The sequence below is a fragment of the Emys orbicularis genome, chromosome 6 (assembly GCF_028017835.1).
Source record: "Emys orbicularis isolate rEmyOrb1 chromosome 6, rEmyOrb1.hap1, whole genome shotgun sequence".
Taxonomy (NCBI): Eukaryota; Metazoa; Chordata; order Testudines; family Emydidae; genus Emys; species Emys orbicularis.
The window spans coordinates 103840312-103859099 of record NC_088688.1 but is presented as its reverse complement, the minus strand read 5'-3'; the positions used below and the strand labels follow the sequence as shown (position 1 = coordinate 103859099).

The window sequence follows — 18788 nt, the reverse complement described above, 5'->3', positions numbered from 1 at the left end:
GAACAAGTTTTTTTGTGGTTTTTTTGTGTTTTTTTTTTTTCAAGGCTATCCAGGCTAACTCTTCCAGAGCATTTCCTTGGTGAGAAGAGCGATCCTCTGAGTCTTGTCACTTTTCCTCTCCTTTATCAAGAGATGATGACTGGCTTTAAAGAAAAATAAAGCTGAAGAGGGTTGGTTTATTTTTTTCCCATTTTGGTTGCATCACTTTGAATGTTTTATTTAAAAAACAGTTTTTGATGCAGCCAGATGCTGTATCCTCAGGATGTTCCAGATGTTTCCAGGTAACTCTGTAGTTTACGGACTGTGGTTTTGTCCAGTGAGCAAAGGTCAAAGTCAAAGGTTGTGTTTGTGATATGAAAGTGTCCAGTTTCTTCTATAAGGTTTACAATCTGGGAGGAGAAAGAGAAAAAGAATATTTAGGTGAAAATTCCACCCATTTCATATTTTTACGATGTACTGCACAATTGAATACTCCTACTAAAGTATTACTGTATAATGAATATGAACAAGTCCACAAGACCACAATTCCAAAACAACAAATGGAACAAAATCAGAACCTTTTATGTTAATTTCCCCTTTCATCCCTCCCCTGAAGTTCTAATAGTTTTGACAAAACAGAATCTTAATTCAAACTACAACTGTTTGTTTCCCCAGAACATAACCAATAAGGGTATCCAAAACTAAGGCCAAACTCTAGATTCAGCTAATTTCCATCTGGAATTAACACCTAACAATAATTATTAGCACTGAGAAGAGTTTTTTTTTTAATCGTAAAAGCCTTTTACAAATTGCTAACTAATTATTTTAAAAAATCTTTGAGAGGTGTGGAGGTAAAATTTGTGTCTAGCGCATTTATCTGGCTCATAGCTAGGAATTCTGTTATTATAGGACATGATTGGTATTAAACCTTTTGCAAGTACATTTGTAATATCTTTACCTTTAAAGAGGAAAACAAGGTCAAAGAGTTTTACAAGACAGAAATTGAGTACCACAGGCTAAGACAAAATGGTAAAAGAGAAGGAAAGAGGCACTGTCGTAAGCTACGGCAATAAATATACTGACATTAAAACTAATTATATAATCTGTGTATATTTAAATCTACTAATAATAGATTGTAAACTGTTTCGGACAGAGACGGCATTTTTATGTATTTGTACTGCCCTAGCATAATGGAGTCATGTCCACCTAGGGGCACCATATATAAAATAATAATATATTTGTTTATAAAATGTCTTATGTATGTTTGGTGTCTGTTTTCCCATACGTGGGTCTGGTTTACCTGACACTTCGATAACATTATCAAGCTTATTATGTAATACTTGGCCTTTGATGACTGTTGGGACCCCATAAACTCTTGGAGGGGGGGAACAATCCTTACAAAATAGTTACCAGTTTAAAACAAAACTTCACAAAACACAACTTCACAAGTTCAGTTACAGTGGAAATCTCAACAGATGTTGCATCAATTGTTAATTCCAGGAATATAAGCTACATCTTTTGGATTAACAACTCTACATCAAGTATGATATATTGTAAACCAAAACAGGTGTTTAAAGTTAAACCACAAACTAATCTCATCAGGAAGACAAGGGGAAACTCCTTTACCTGGTGAGACACATATTGCTCAGATTACACTGGTCTACAATTTTTGAGAAGTCGTCTGCTTCAGAGATAAAATGTGCTATTTATTATGTATTTTGATGTGCTGAATTCAAATATGACAATTAAAACAACTGATTGGCTACTGTTTCTAAGATATTTAAGTTTTTTACATTTTATGTCTATGTATATTGTGTAGATAGAGTTTTAATCATAAATTGTAAACCTAGGTCTTTTCATGTGTTTATGGTTGCTTTACATGATAATATTTCACTTGTCCTGTTTATGTAACACTTTAAAAATCAGCAAAAGGGTTATATAAATAAAATTTATTATGAAACAAAAAGGCAAAAAACTATTATGTACATAGTTTAGTCCTATTCAGTGTCTACTCGGCGCTTCTTGGCTTGTCTCTTGTATTCGTTAAATGGAGCATCTCTTGTCACTGTCCAGCAATAGTCTGCAAGCATTGATGGGCTCCATTTGCCCTGATAGCGTTTCTCCATTGTTGCAATGTCCTGGTGAAATCGCTCGCCGTGCTCGTTGCTCACTGCTCCGCAGTTCGGTGGAAAAAAATCTAGATGAGAGTGCAAAAAATGTATCTTTAGTGACATGTTGCAACCAAGGCTTTTGTATGCCTTGAGGAGGTTTTCCACCAACAACCTGTAGTTGTCTGCCTTGTTGTTTCTGAGAAAATTTATTGCCACTAACTGGAAGGCTTTCCATGCCGTCTTTTCCTTGCCACGCAGTGCATGGTCAAATGCATCATCTCGAAGAAGCTCACGAATCTGAGGACCAACAAAGACACCTTCCTTTATCTTAGCTTCACTTAACCTTGGAAATTTTCCACGGAGGTACTTGAAAGCTGCTTGTGTTTTGTCAATGGCCTTGACAAAGTTCTTCATCAGACCCAGCTTGATGTGTAAGGGTGGTAACAAAATCTTCCTTGATTCAACAAGTGGTGGATGCTGAACACTTTTCCTCCCAGTCTCCAATGACTGTCGGAGTGGCCAATCTTTCTTGATGTAGTGGGAATCTCTTGCACGACTATCCCATTCGCAGAGAAAACAGCAGTACTTTGTGTATCCAGCCTGCAGACCAAGCAAGAGAGCAACAACCTTCAAATCGCCACAAAGCTGCCACTGATGTTGGTCATAGTTTATGCACCTCAAAAGTTGTTTCATGTTGTCATAGGTTTCCTTCATATGGCCTGCGTGACCAACTGGAATTGATGGCAAAACATTGCCATTATGCAGTAAAACAGCTTTAAGACTCGTCTTCGATGAATCAATGAACAGTCTCCACTCATCTGGATCGTGAACGATGTTGAGGGCTGCCATCACACCATCGATGTTGTTGCAGGCTACAAGATCACCTTCCATGAAGAAGAATGGGACAAGATCCTTTTGACGGTCACGGAACATGGAAACCCTAACATCATCTGCCAGGAGATTCCACTGCTGTAGTCTGGAGCCCAACAGCTCTGCCTTACTCTTGGGTAGTTCCAAATCCCTGACAAGGTCATTCAGTTCACCTTGTGTTATGAGGTGTGGTTCAGAGGAGGAGGAGGGGAGAAAATGTGGGTCCTGTGACATTGATGGTTCAGGACCAGAAGTTTCATCCTCTTCCTTTTCCTCGTCTGACTCAAGTGAGAATGATTCTGGTGCATCAGGAACCGGCAGTTGTTCTCCGTGGGGTACTGAGCGTATAGCTGATGGAATGTTTGGATAATGCACAGTCCACTTTTTCTTCTTTGACACACCTTTCCCAACTGGAGGCACCATGCAGAAGTAACAATTGCTGGTATGATCTGTTGGCTCTCTCCAAATCATTGGCACTGCAAAAGGCATAGATTTCCTTTTCCTGTTCAACCACTGGCGAAGATTTGTTGCACAAGTGTTGCAGCATATGTGTGGGGCCCACCTCTTGTCCTGATCTCCAATTTTGCAGCCAAAATAAAGGTGATAGGCTTTCTTAACCATAGCGGTTATACTGCGCTTTTGTGATGCAAAAGTCACTTCACCACAAACATAGCAGAAGTTATCTGCACTGTTCACACAAGTACGAGGCATCTCTGCTCACTTTGGCTAAACAGAAATGTGTCCCTTTGCAAAATCAAACACTGACAAATAAGAGAGCACGACACTGTATGATTTCTAGAGCTGATATAGGGCAATTTGTTCAGCAGAGTGATGTAAGCTTCGTTATGATTGCATCATCCATGACTTCTAGGAATAACATGATGCAATTCATATCATGTATGACGCAATACCAGCTTCAGATTGCATCATTCGTTGTTTTGCCTAAAAAGCAAGTACTGTCCAAATCCAGTCATAGATTTATTCATAGATCCAGTCAAAGATGTATTTTAGTCATTTCTGGTTTAAATTGAGATCCCTTCCCTTTATAACTCACTTATCCTCCGCCATTCCCAAGTCAAGGGTCGTATATACAGACCCAATAGCATATCTTGAAAACTAGAGCCAATCAACAATTTTAAGCATCATTTTCGTTCTCAGTGACCCAGAATTAGTAAAGTTTGACTACATTTATTTCAGAAGCGTTTTGGCTGTAGAGCAGTGTTACCTAGTGTTCAGACATGTCCCATCAGAAAAGGGGTGGTGGGGTCTTGCCAGGAATGGTGAAGAGCATAAGTGAGCTAGTTCATTTCACACTAAGGATAGGTCTATACTACACAGCTTTTAGCGACATGGCTGTGTCATCACAGCTGTGCCGCTAAAAGTCGTGCAGTGTAGGTGCTGTTTGTCGGCTCTCCTGCCAACAAAAAACTTCTACTCCCAATGAGTAGCATTTGCATTGTCGGCAGGAAAGTGCTCCTGCCAACAACATGCTGTTCACACTGGCACTTGTCGCAGCAAAACTTTTGTCTTTCGGGTGGTGGGGTGGAGAAAGGGGGGGTTTAACAAAGACAAAAGTTTTGCCATTCAATTGACAGTGTAGACATAGCCTGCGTAAATGATCATTTATATCTGGAAGGAGCAGTTATGCTGAAAGCTGATTTTCTATAAAATTTAACTCTGAATAATGTATGCTATATGGCGTGTAACTAGACAAACTAGTCACACTTAGGAGAGGAATACCATTATTTGTTAAACGTTGACAGTGAGGAAGGGGCAAGTGATAGCTCATGGAATCAGACTCCACATGCACCTGCTTTTCATTAGGCAGAACCCCAAGGCACCTCTTTCAGCTGGCACACTGAGGGAGATGTGGTACCATGGCAGCTGCAACCCCAGTGAATCTACAATCACATGGATTATCTGGAATAAAGTCACAGAGGGAGCAGAGAGGACCACTACTTCTCTCCACATTCTTTCCATCTCTAGCTGTCTGGGAATTTAGAACACACTCATTGTCATGTCCATTCCACATGTTTAGCCACACCCAAGCTATACACAGCTCATTTAGTTGGGGTAGAGAATTCCTTATCCCAGCCCAAGAATCAAGTTATATGGAGCAAATCCTTGTTGCAAGGGATTTATTCCATTGTTTAGAAGTTAGCCCTTTTTCAAATAGATTGTTCTTCATTCCCTGACTTCAAACATTACAACTCTAGCTTTCCTGAGTTGGATCTTTTAAAAAGTCAATGCCAGTAAGTAGAAGAAACTTCTAATTTGTCTAAAGAAACTTCATCTTCCACTTTAGAGTTTATTCTCACGACTCAGTTCCTAAACAGTGAGATGACTGATTGGTAATTAACTGTGGATATGAATTTCCTTGAAAGAACACACACATAATTGTCACGCTTACAGAATGAATTTCTATAGCAGCATTATTGAGGTCAGACAACTCTGTCTTGGCTAACTGGATTGTGCTTGGCAACCCAATAGTGTAATAAATAGCGTTTTATGGATTTTATAGAAAAAAGCCTTCACACTCAGTATTAGGATGAGAGGAAGCAGAAAAGGAACAAACAGAAGCATATATTTCATTTTCTGAGGAAGAGGAAAAATAACCTCTTTGTTTAGTATATTTAAAGAAAAAGGTTCAGTTCAAATGTCTATTTCCCCAAGAGTTTCAAATGCACTTGAAACTTCTTGGCACAATATCATTTAACTACTCTGCAAATGCAACTGTCAAATATTACAGATGTGAGGGGATTTTGGAACCTACAGCATGAGCAAAGAGTATATAGGTGAATTTAGCTCCCCAATTTACAAGAGAAACTAATGAACTTAACTTAAACTATTTAAAAAAAAACTTTGGTACATTTGACACTATAAAAATATTCAGGACATTGCTGATCTTGAAAATGTGGATATTTGTGTAGAATTTTTTTATATGGGCAACTGTTAAGGAGATTTCTTTAAATCCTGGACAGGTCAAGACTGAAGATATTTATGTAAACTTTTTCTTAGACTGTAAGCTCTTATGGGCAAGGGACTCTGCTTTTGTATGCATTTGTAAAGCACATAGAACAATGGGGCCATGATCCTCATTAGAAGCTCTGGCTTTTGCGGTAATAAACATTTTCAGCACATGCAGTTCTACTTTTCATTTGATGTTGAATTTTACCAATTTAGTATGAGACTCAGTTACTCTTTCTGAATTTTAAATTACAGCCCGTTTAAATTTTATTCAGACAAACATCTATCAGTTTCACTAAAACTTTGCATCATACTGTGCACATTACGCTATGCTGTATTACAATATACTTGCACACAATTATGATGGACATACAGCCCAAACATCTATAATGCAATTTTATAGCCCTGCAGCCCAAGCCCCTTGAGCCTGAGTCAGCTGATATGGGCCAGCTGGGGGTGTTTCATTGCAGTGTAGAAGAGCTCTTTTATTTCAAACTTGCAAGCTTTCATGAGGTTGGATATTAGGAAAAAACTTTTTCACTAGGAGAGTGGTGAAGCACTAGAATGGGTTACCTAGGGAGGTGGTGGAATCTCCTTCCTTAGAGGTTTTTAAGGTCAGGCTTGACAAAGTCCTGGCTGGGATGATTTAGTTGGGGATTGGTCCTGCTTTGAGCAGGGGGTTGGACGAGATGACCTCCTGAGGTCCCTTCCAACCCTGATATTCTATGATTCTATAATAGATAATGGATTCTGACCCATCCCTATATGAAACAATCTGTTGTTATAGATTCCTTATTTTGTTTTTGAGCACATTATCTAACCTGTTGTTCCTTTTTCAACAGTAGAAGAAAAACACTCCAAATACAAATGATGGACAGAATATAGATTAGAATGACAAATCTGGTAAAAATATAATAGTTGTAGTGCAATGTAAATAACTTATTTAAAAAAATAAAGCTGTGACTAATCCAAAGACAACATTTGTTTAATTTCTCCCTCCCATTTTTATTCTTTCAACAAATGGTTCTTCCTGCCTGTACCAGAGAGGAAGAGGCTTACTATACTAAGCTAAATGAAATAATGTGCAGTGGGGTTCTGAACTGGAGGATTGGACTGCACCATTTGGAAACAAGGTAAGAGTGACAGAGAAGAAGGCCTCTTTCAGAATTAAAAATGCTTTTTCTAACTAACTACATACATTCTTTTTCCCCAGGTGGGGAAAAAAGGTTCAGTTTGGATTTCAATTAGGTCAGAACTCTGAATACCGATTATCCAAGTTCAGACACTACTCCTGAAATTGATTCTGGTTTATCTGCACTTCATTTAAAGCTATGCCTCTCAGGTTTAGGTTTTTTTCCACTGTGGGACTTTTAATCTAATACATTCTACTTCATCTATCCATTTTATCATTAACAACCCACCCAACCCCAACCTTTTCCAGCTCCTCAGGTCCTGCACTGAAATTAAGAGCAAAATGTTAAATGATGAAACAAAATACTAGATACCAGACAGCAAATAACTATGATATGTGGCAACTTCTCTCTTTTAGAGACAGTCCAACCTCCTTTTGTAAAGTTAGGAATGTAATCCACATCACTAATGCATCATCTCCAAATACAACAACTAGTTCATAATCAAGTTTATGTACATTGGAGAAGGTAGCCCTCCTTTGAAGAATTCTATTTAACATGTTTCTCTGTGATACTGTGCCAAAACAGTACCCTTGGCTAACTTCCCTAACAATATACTTGATTTTTTAAATATAAAAACACTTAAGAGTGTTAACATGCATTTTTAAGAAACGTGTACAACTTTAAAAAAAAAACAGATAAAAACCTCTTTTATTGAGCAGTATCTACCTCAGGCTTTTTAAGCCCCAGACTAATTAATACAAACATTTTAACCCTATCCCTCATCCTGGTCTCAAGAAATATATCCACTGTATCAAGGGCACCTGATAAATCAGAGTGAAATGAACCCCAAAAGTTTTAAGAGATGTACAAAAATAAATCAGGATAGACCCTGAGAGATCTATGAAAAGCTTCTAAAATTTTGGAGTTCTTGACTGCCTGCCAACGAGAGTAGTGTTCATGACGTCTAATATTAGCGCACACATCCTTACGCTATTAAAAATACTAGAAAAAGAATAAAGGTTTAGATTAGTTGCCAGGAAGCCTGACAGTTATAATGTTAGAAACACAACATTAAAATGTTTTATTCTGAGTATCCAGGCAGCAAAGTCCAAAAAGATCCCATTTGTGAGCTTTGCTTTTCCGCTTTAATGTACAATTCTGTTTACATAACGTCGCTCCGGCTCAGTTTTATCACCATCCATCACGCCGCAACAATTTATCTGTCTTAAACAAGAAAATGAGCATGTGTGCATGAGGGGACTATAGTGCAAATGACGACAAACCCATTTTCAATGTTTGGAGGGTTTTAAACTATTTGATAGTTCCCAGATTTGCAAGCTTCCCTCAGATGTCCACATTTTCAAAACTTGGGTGCCCCCTGAAGTTAAGCACCTAATTCTATATTTAGATACCTAAATGAATGGTTTGTTTCTCAGTGGTGCTGAGCACTTGCAATTTCCATTGGTCACTCCCCATCCCTAGGCTTCAGAGCCCAAACTCCAGCCCAAGCCACAGCTTCAAAGCGCTGTCTAAACAGCTATTTCTAGAGCTCACCCATTAGCCTGAGCCTGTTAACCCATGCTGGGAGGCTCACTCCCATGGACTGTGTAGACATACCCAACGGTGCTCACTGTTTTGGAAAAGCCCTTGACTTTGACAGAACTATGACAGCTTACATGAGTGGAGGATGTGCCCCCTTGTCCCTAAACGTATGAGTCAAAATCCTGGCCCATTGAATTTGATGGCAAAATTCCCAGTGACTTCAATGGGGTCAGGATTTCACCCATAGTGACTAAGTATGGATTCAGGAACCTAACTTCAGGGAACCAAGTTTGAACACATTGGTTGAGATGTAAGCTTGAGTATTGGTAAATGGCTAACTTAATCTGCTGCTGTTTCACTTCTAATTGCATAAAAGCTGTTGCATTATTAAAAGAAATCTCAGTCCCTTCTATTTATCATACATATTCCCTAGAAGAGAAAATGGGGAAGATTATTTTTTAAATGTGATTTTTGTTGCAATTTCTATCTGGTAGCACCCCCCCCCACACACACACACAAATACTTGTAAATAGATTTCTCATGTGGCTCAGTTCTTGGTCATCTGATCTTTTCCATCTACATTCTCCCTCTTGGCCAATTCATATGTACCTTTAGCCTTAACTACCACCTTTACATTGATATTACTCAAATATGTATCTTTTGACATCTATAATGTCGTATAATACTACTCCTGTCTGCTCTCCCTGCCTCAAACTTGTGCACTCATCTCAGCTTCCTTCAACTAATTGTCTCACAGAGAATTGCTTCTCTTGGGCAAGAGCAGCATCCTCAATCAGCTATATCTTTCTTACTGTTTTCTTCAACTGAGAACTCCTGTTTGCTATCGCCATTCATAGACTTGGTGACAACTGAGCCTGCAAAACTTTTCTCCTCCTTCCATAGTCCTCAATTCTTCAAGGCTACATCTCTCATCAGATATTCACCATGGCCTACAAGTATCACTGCTTCAACTTTAACCCTGCTAAAGTCCTCATCTATGCCTTCATTTCTTTTCTTCCTCTGACTTGCAACCCCTTTATGTCCCTGCTCTTCAGACTATCACATGCAGAATACTGCTGCCTGCTCTTCTGTATACCAAAAGAGACCATAACCTCCTCCCAAAGAATCTTTCTCCATAGTCCTTCAATTACATCCTAGGTTCCACTTCAAAACTGCCCTCATTTTTAAAACCCTACATGGATAGACTCCAGTTTCTCTCTCCCATATTTCCTCCCTCTGCTCTTCTCTAATATGGATGGACCAAAGCCTTCTTTAAAAGTAAAGTCCTGTTACCAACAATCAAGGAATTAAGAGATTTTTCTATATGAAGTTACTACTATAAATAAGTCCTGGTGTCAGAGAGGGTTTGCTAACATAGAAAATGGGTAACTATTCCTGCTCTTTTTTCTAGTTTAATTGGATGGCAGAAGCCTTTTGTGGCCAATATTTTACAACTCCTAGCTACATCAGTAAAATAACATTTTACCACTGTCTTTGCCTGAATAACCTTCCCATAAATTCAGCTTTCATTGGACCTGTACTAACAGCCTGGGGCACATTCACAGCTCAGGGACAGGATCTGTAGAACAACGATCTCACAAGGTGCTGGACAGTACTGGTACTTAATAAACCTAACATTTATAACAGGAGTTCATTAGGCACTAAGCTAGATTGAGACATGCATTATGGTATCATAATCACACTCTTCACATACATTACGAAGCAAAGGTCAAAGAATGAGTGCTTTCAATCCTCTGAGAAACTCAATTAGCATAAAATAACATTTGCCCTGGAGAATCTTGAGGTCAATTTATAATTCATGGGTTTTTGTTTTTACATTTCTTTACTCTTCATAGTCAGAAAGAGATGCCGAGGATCCCCATTTAAATTCTGTCGCTCTTCAGAGGGTCTCCATCCTCATTCTCCAACATGGGAGTGAGGAATCAAAGCAAGTAACCTCTCCAACACTAGTGATGCTCCATTATGAGGCACAAAAGCTGCTTCCGTGACTTAAACCACCATCTTTCCACCAATGACAGAAAACTCACCTCCATAAGAAACTTCAATGCCATTAGGCCAAGAAGAGAAACTAAAATTACTGACAACTTGGATTGTCCTACCCATTTCCCTACTTTTTTTGGGGGGGAGGAGGGCTCACTTTCACCTCTGTCTCCTGTTTGTGGATGGTTTAAAGATAATTTTAAAGATGGTTTAAAAAAAAATTTCACTTGCCACTTCCAGCCACCTAGGTCCTATGCTCTGCTGAGTTATGCAAGCCCTTCTGGAGTTAGTTTTTCCCACCATTTTGCTTGGTGAGAGAAGCTTCTTCAATTGGCGATGAAGAGCAAATGAACTCTAGCAGCAAAGCGTGATTGGAAACAACAATATGTTAAAGACATACTGAACTTGGACAAGAATATACTTAGAGATTAAATTTGACACAGTCAGCCGGGGTCCTGTTTAACTAGAAATATCCAAATCTGAGATCTTCTATGTTATACTGAACTTGCACTGCTTTCTGATGATCAGTCACAAAAGAATGTGTGAGCAAATATGCACTCATGGATTAATGCTGAAGGTCTGCAAAGTGTTTTGTTTTTATATGTACTTATGAAAGTGTTGATAAATTTACTGAGTGATTGCAATCAATTGGAAGTGGTAAAAATCTCAATAAAGTGCCTATCACTGTGGTATCTAATTGCTGTAAACACAATAAAGCCATCTGTACTACAATTACTTCTGCTTTGTTAATAATGTGAATTGTTTCATCTCTACCCATTTGTAATCCAACAGTACCTGACAATGCCGAGACCACTGAATGCAGAGAGAATATAATGCAAGTCATTTCTTACCACTATATAATGCTATCAGAGTATTTGAAGCTTTTTTAGTTCTGACCAACTAGTTTACACCAAAGTAATCAATTGTCTCCTATGACTGAGGAAGAGTAAGGAATGAATATACTGCGTTTTACCATCAAGTGACGTTTGTTTTCATGATCACTCTTAGAAACTGTATTTAATTGCTTTTCACCAAGGATTTCATCACGGTTTTCCAAAAAATAAACAGGATACTTGCCCAATTGTTCAATATTTCTACTCATTTTGCCCTTCCACAAACCATATTTTATTGGCCTGTGTCCAATTTTCATGAATCAGCAGCTTGAGAAATGTACTGATCAATATCGTAAATTAGTGACAACATTTAGCTCAAATAAGCACCATTTTTATATCTGTCAATAAATCTGGAAAACTCAAGGGGATCGATTCCAACTTAAAACTGTGCTCGTATGTGGCAATGGAATGAAAAATTTGTGTGATATAGTTCTTTAGGTCATATTAACATTCTGAATAGGCAATATATTATGCAGTCTCAGGCCTGAGAGCTATGAAGTCAGATTATAAAGCTTTAGGTTAAAAGAGGAAGAACAGATTTGGTTTCTTGACTTTGTTGAGCACTCTGATACTGCACAAGAGCTCTCCTCACCTGTTGCAGTACATGCCTTTCCCTCAATGTCATTAATCTTCTGTGGAGCTCTACTAGTTCATCGAGATATGCCTGAAAACAATCCCCCCCCACAAACAAAGAACCTGTTAAGGAATAGTTGTGTATTTCCACAAACTCCAGATTTAGTACAGAGTATTTACAACAGCATTTGTATTCTCATTTGACTTGTTCTCTTTAGTTTGGCAAGGGAACTAACATTTAAGTCCAACCAACTAATCAGTATGTGATCCAAGCAACCACCAGTTAAACTTTTTTACTTCATAATGTTGAAAAACTTTAAGGGGCCTTTGAAGTAATTTCACTATATCAGATATTCAAAAGAATTTCACAAAATCCTGTTTGTTCTCCAATATGATAGAAGTTTGCATTCTATCATCAAGGGCCATTTTTAAAATTGATGAACCACTGAATCTTGAAGAGCAAGTTGAATAATGGGCAGGAGGTTTTAAGTTGCATGAAGGCATGTGTAAGAAAAAGTGAGCCAGTTATTCAGAGGGGATCAAACTCCCGCCCGCCCCCTTGGAACTTAAACACTAATTCACAGCAGGGGCAAATCCTTCCACCCCCTACCACAATAAAACTCATCTATGGCTGCCCACTAGCATTTATGAAGTAACACATGGGTACCAAACATGGAGGTCACAGTCTCCAAGGGAGTTGAAATCTGATCTGAGGGAGGAGGGGGGCAGAGAGTCACGATCATCCTTCCTCTTTTTATGGTTACTATTTTTTCCATTGTAACACATGATCATGGATGGAAAAGATTGAAAACTGCTGGTCTAACAAAGCAGTGCTATGTACTAGGTCATAGGCAATCTGGGAATGGGAAACTAAATTAGGAGTCTCAGACTCATGGTAGCACAACGAGGTTACTACTCGTAAATTCTAAACCATTTTGGGGCTTACACTGGGAGATTACATTATGTTAACTAACACAACATTAAAACCCATGTTAGAACTCACTTAACCATGGCCAGCTGACAAATTTAAACATGATAAACCCTCTGAATGCTGAGTGCTAATGTATGCTTAGCGTAATGCTAGTTAACGTATTATATCACACTCATTTCCCAGTGAACACCAGCCCTTGGAAAAGATTCTGTAAAATATTTCTATTAATTGCCTGAGACTTGTATTGTAAGATCTTTAGTGTGGGAACTGTCTTTTATTTGTTCTATAAAGCACTATACATATTTGTGGCACTGTATACATAAAACAAACAATAGGTGGTAGATCCCCATCCAGCGAAGTTTGCCAAAGCTTTGAGGGGACAATGCTTGCAAAGAAAAAAAGAGAAAAGCACAATGCTGTATTTAAGAAACACTTACAGCAGAGATATACTATACTAACCAGTGAGTTTTCTGTTTTGTAACAAAAATAATACTGTAAAAGGGATGTAGAAGAGAAAATATAATAACTTAATGTGGCTTTCTAAATAGTTTATTGCCATCACACTCATATTTACCTTATCACAATCACCATTCTTTATTTGTTTATCAGATTTATTTTGCTTTATTGGACTTTTCACTTCTAGAATCTGGAAAAGAAGCAGAAAATGCTGTAAGTATTAAGTGCATCTTTGGGCTGTATGAATTTTAAAAAATTAAGAAAACATTTAAAAAATGTTGTTACATAAAAACACAAAGAATATAAAAATGTCTGGAGGAAACCACAACCAAACCTTGCAAATAACCCTTCACAATCTTTGACCTAACAAACCTACTCAATCTTCTTTTCTTAGAAGTAACTTACATCACAAAATGCTGAATCACGACAAGATGGTTATTTAAGAGTAATACTGATGCTAAATAACTTGATTCTATATCATTTTAAAGCTTCCCGGACTGTTTTTTGTATGGTCTTCATGTGAACCTTGGCAGATTAAGAGGTCTAAATTTTTGAATATATGCGTAGTGCTGAGGCAAACTCTACCTCCTTGGTAAAGGCTACATGCATTTAATGTGCAATATGATTAATATGTTTTCTTATTATCTTTATTGTTGTCTGCCTTTTCTGAAGGATACAGTTTTTGAAATGTAGCTAATCTAGTGTTTGCATGACCTGCAATTGTGCAAAAAGAGTGTTTAATCAAAGATAATGATCATGCATTTACATAGCACCTTTCATTCAGTATGATTACAAGCTACTTTACAAACTTGGGCCTACACAGTGTACAAATTATATGCTAGTGTCTCTTCATCAAATGCTAAAATTTAGTCACCTCTAGGTAAAGAATGTGTCAAATAGTCAAGAGTACACAATGCTACTATATGACAGTTTTAGGACAGAAGTGAGGAATGGGATTTTTTTCCATTTGAAACTGAGTTTACGTAATCAGAATGTTATTACCCAATTTGGAGTGTGGCCAGTTGCTGTGAAAAGTGTCACAGACTGCTTAATGGTCACAAAAGATCAGGCTTTCTGTTTTACACCTCATCACAAAGAATATATCTCCAGTAGCATAGTTTCCCCTAACAACGTGCGGGGTTATCATAACACAACACCAACTTCAATATGAAAATTACTCAGTCAGGGTTTGTTAAAAATGAAGATTTTTTGATACCCTCATGCCCCAACATGGGTCTTTCATCAGTTTCCACCAACTCCTAGTATCTCCCCCAACTCCTGTAGTTCCCACAGATAGCACCTACGTGTTACCTTGGGTGACTGACACCTTATAAATGAGAGAGAGAGAAAAAAGTGTGCAGCTACTTTCCAACACAGACAAGAAGACTATAGGTCTGTTTTATCCTAACTAAGTGTTTATTTTACAAAGAATGGTACGTGCCCAGAATGCAACGCATGAAGATCACCTGAAAAAAAAATTCTTCGATTTAACATGCCCAGGGCTATTGCAGTTTGGGGTGGAGGAAGATAAATCTTGTCTTGACAAAATGTGAATGCTTCTGGGCAAAATGCCAGGCTTTTCAGGTTTTTCTTTGTTTTTTTTTTTTAAAAGGGAAAAAGCTTTTATCAGTTTACCTAGGAGTGATGAAATTTTGATACACAGTAGCCCTAACATCAGGAATGGTTTTCATATAATTTCACTAGCCTGGGACACAGAGAAAGCTTGAAGGAGTTGCTCACTTATAATCTGCCAAATGTGGCTATTGAAATCCAGTAGCTTCCCCACATGCCGTAGGTCATTCTCTCCAATACCCAAAGCACCCTAGTTTTGACGAGATGTGTCACTATACATGTTAGAGAAAGCTTATGCAAAGGCTCATATTAACTCAGTATTTGTAACTCTCAAACCTGCCTGAAACTGATTCCTTCAGTCACTAATCAGTTTTCCCTAATCTGTAATAGTATGGTTCTGTAGTGTGAACCTATTTTGTAACACAGGCCTTTTAACATCAGTCAGGAAGATCATGGCAGTACCTTGCTGGCAAGAACCATGTTTAAATATGGTTCTGACTAACACAATTGGAATTCTAGTACAGGTAGGCCTGATCATTCCCCAAAGCATACTTTCTACCTCATCTGTTAAGACAGTGTGTGAATGCTTTAAGATAGTGAAAAGCAACAAAGAGTCCTGTGGCACCTTATAGACTAACAGACGTATTGGAGCATAAGCTTTCGTGGGTGAATACCCACTTCGTCAGACGCATGTGGTGGAAATTTCCAGAGGCAGGTATAAATATGCAGACAAGAATCAGTCTGGAGATAACGAGGTCAGTTCAATCAGGGAGGATGAGGCCCTCTTCTAGCAGTTGAGGTGTGAAAACCAAGGGAGGAGAAACTGCTTTTGTAGTTGGCTAGCCATTCACAGTCTTTGTTTAATCCCGAGAGGAAGAAGAGGATCTCATCCTCCCTGATTGAACTGACCTCATTATCTCCAGACTGATTCTTGCCTGGATATTTATACCTGCCTCTGGAAATTTCCACCACATGCGTCTGACGAAATGGGTATTCACCCACGAAAGCTTATGCTCCAATATGTCTGTTAGTCTATAAGGTGCCACAGGACTCTTTGTTGCTTTTTACAGATCCAGACTAACACGGCTACCCTTCTGATACTTAAGATAGTGAGCTGTTCACTTCCAACTGGCATCTCTTTAAATACTCCATCATGTTTGGCTAGACCAAATGAGCACATATGAGTTTATGGTGCTCATTGGAGTAGACTGGCATGGCAGGAGAGACAGTGGCCAAATGGATCATGCCTAGTGAGAGAGAAAGATACAGTTATGATTTCCCTGCACAAAACCAGGTGAGATTTTCAAAAAGCAACCAGCTTTGGTTATCCCTACGTAGAGATCATTCATTTTCCTTGCACTCCAGTCTCCAAAGGAAGATTGCCCAGAATTAAGTGATAGCTGAAAGGAAATGGAAATGTCACTTTATGTAGGTTTGTAAAAGTGATCTTTCTCCAAAGTTCATGTAGAAATCAATTAAAATATTTAGAGAATTTTTTATTGATCCTGTTAATGCTTACTGACTGTGAAATGACATGGACTTCTTTATTGTTATTACAGGTGCTCCTGCTAAACACAGAGCATGTCTCCTTTTCTGCAGCATATCCTAATCTAATTGATATAAACGAATTATTCAAGTACTGCTGTTAGCATTGATACATTTATGTGTTATTGGAAAAGGAATTGATGGTATATTATTTGTCAGGAAAGAGAATTAATTTTCCTGAAGGAAGGCAGGGAGTGCTGTCTAGGCTCACCTGTAACACCCAAGTTAAAATTTTTTATTAAAACAGTGGATCCATTTTATCCACATTGCCACTATAAACATGTACTTATTCTCATTTAACTTAGCCCGGCTATATGAGAGTTTAGAGTGTGACCAAGTTTCCTCTGCAGTAGATTTGTGTTCTGTTTTGTCACCAAACACAAGTATATAAATTACTTTAGTTATATATCTTTATACATTGTGAATGTCAATTGCTTTAAAGATAATAGCAAATGCATATATTGCTTATGTGTTATTAAAAACTCCATTAATTTAGAAAGATGTTGTGATCTAACAGATTAGGTATGAGGACCTCCTGAGTTCTAATTCTTGTTTGCTACTGACTCATTGTGTAGATTTGGGTCAGTTAACTTATCTTTCAGTTTCTACACCTGCCAGATGGGATAACACTACTTACCTATCTCAACAGTACTACAAAGACTAGCTACTATTTCTACAGTGCTAAGCATTATTTACTATAAATATATCAAAATGCTTTATCTAATATGGTTGATTAAAACTTTGAGATGCAGTCCAAATGAAAAAAAAAATCCTGATTACATGTGAACCGAAAGTAACACCAAGAGTAGGATTGCTATTATAAAGCCAGGTCATAACAAGTTTACCGTTTACAATAGTATGACTTAATATACACAAAAGTGTTGTCTTCCATAGAATACTGCCAAATACATTGCTCATCTGCTTTACAGAGAATATTTGTTCAGCCAAATATATTCAAGTTCAGGGTAAAAGAAAATGAATTAGTCTGAAAATTAAAGCAATCAAGGACACAAGGCTAGCTCCAAAGCTTTTAGTGTAGATACACCACTCTTATATGTAGGGAACCTCACTGTACCTGATTGTTGTTGGTTTTTAATAAAGGTGGTGGAGGTTCATGATGTAGCGGTGAGGAAGCTGAACTGCTGTCACTGTCACTACCGTCACTTAGACTAACCCTGAGGAAAGAGAGAGCCACAGAAATCAGACATAAAAACAAAGGCTGAACACACTCCCACTCCTAGATCACACTTGTAGGTGGGACACTGAGAATGTTCTTTGCTACACAAGCTGTCATTAGTTATCGGAACTTAGAAAGTGCAGCTGTGCTGTCAGCAAAGGGCAGGCACCCAAGCAGAAGTCACCCTGCTGCTGCTTTGAAGCCTTCCAGTGGAATAAGGAGTATTAATAAGGAGTGTAATATGGAGAACTGGAATAGCTGCCCTCCCATAAATCCTTCACCTCGATGACTGAAGTGATATACTGTTTAGTTCATAGTTGTCACTAGTAAACAGAATCTCAATGAGGCAGGTGTCCCAATTGCAGAACTCCCTGGAAATTGTGGGCAGGAAGAACAAATTCTTAAAACATTTTAATGAACAAAATGTGAATTCACCACAGCTACTCTTCCTTCCTTCCATAATCTTCCAAGCTTGCATACTTCCTGCTTATATAAGTGCTTCACTAAAAGTTAATTAAGACATCCACAATATAATAAGTTCATCATAAAATAATTTTATTACATTCTTTTTTCTGATTGACAAAGCACTTTTTCCACTTCAGTGCTCAGCATAACACAAAAAGAACAGGAGTACTTGTGGCACCTTAGAGACTAACAAATTTATTAGAGCATAAGCTTTCGTGGGCTACAGCCCACTTCTTCGGATGCATATAGAGTGAAACATATATTGAGGAGATATATATACACACATACAGAGAGCATGAACAGGTGGGAGTTGTCTTACCAACTCTGAGAGGCCAATTAAGTAAGAGGAAAAAAACTTTTGAAGTGATAATCAAGATAGCTCAGTACAGACAGTTTGATAAGAAGTGTGAGAATACTTACAAGGGGAGATAGATTCAATGTTTGTAATGGCTCAGCCATTCCCAGTCCTTATTCAATCCTGAGTTGATTGTATCTAGTTTGCATATCAATTCCAGCTCAGCAGTCTCTCGTTGGAGTCTGTTTTTGAAGTTTTTCTGTTGTAAGATAGCCACC

The 18788-nt window shown here is 38.1% G+C and overlaps 1 protein-coding gene across 2 annotated transcripts in view; it reads right to left on the bottom strand.

Moving 5' to 3' along the window:
- Positions 1-257: 257 nt before the first annotated feature.
- Positions 258-18788, bottom strand: part of MLLT3 (MLLT3 super elongation complex subunit) — a 224070-nt gene continuing 205539 nt past the window's right edge. For both annotated transcript variants that reach the window (XM_065406709.1, XM_065406708.1), the window contains 4 exons: positions 17649-17748; positions 13575-13646; positions 12089-12160; positions 258-389 (listed from right to left, as the gene is read on the bottom strand). In XM_065406709.1, the coding sequence (XP_065262781.1) occupies positions 258-389; positions 12089-12160; positions 13575-13646; positions 17649-17748 (376 nt within the window). The remainder of the gene's footprint in view (positions 390-12088; positions 12161-13574; positions 13647-17648; positions 17749-18788) is intronic.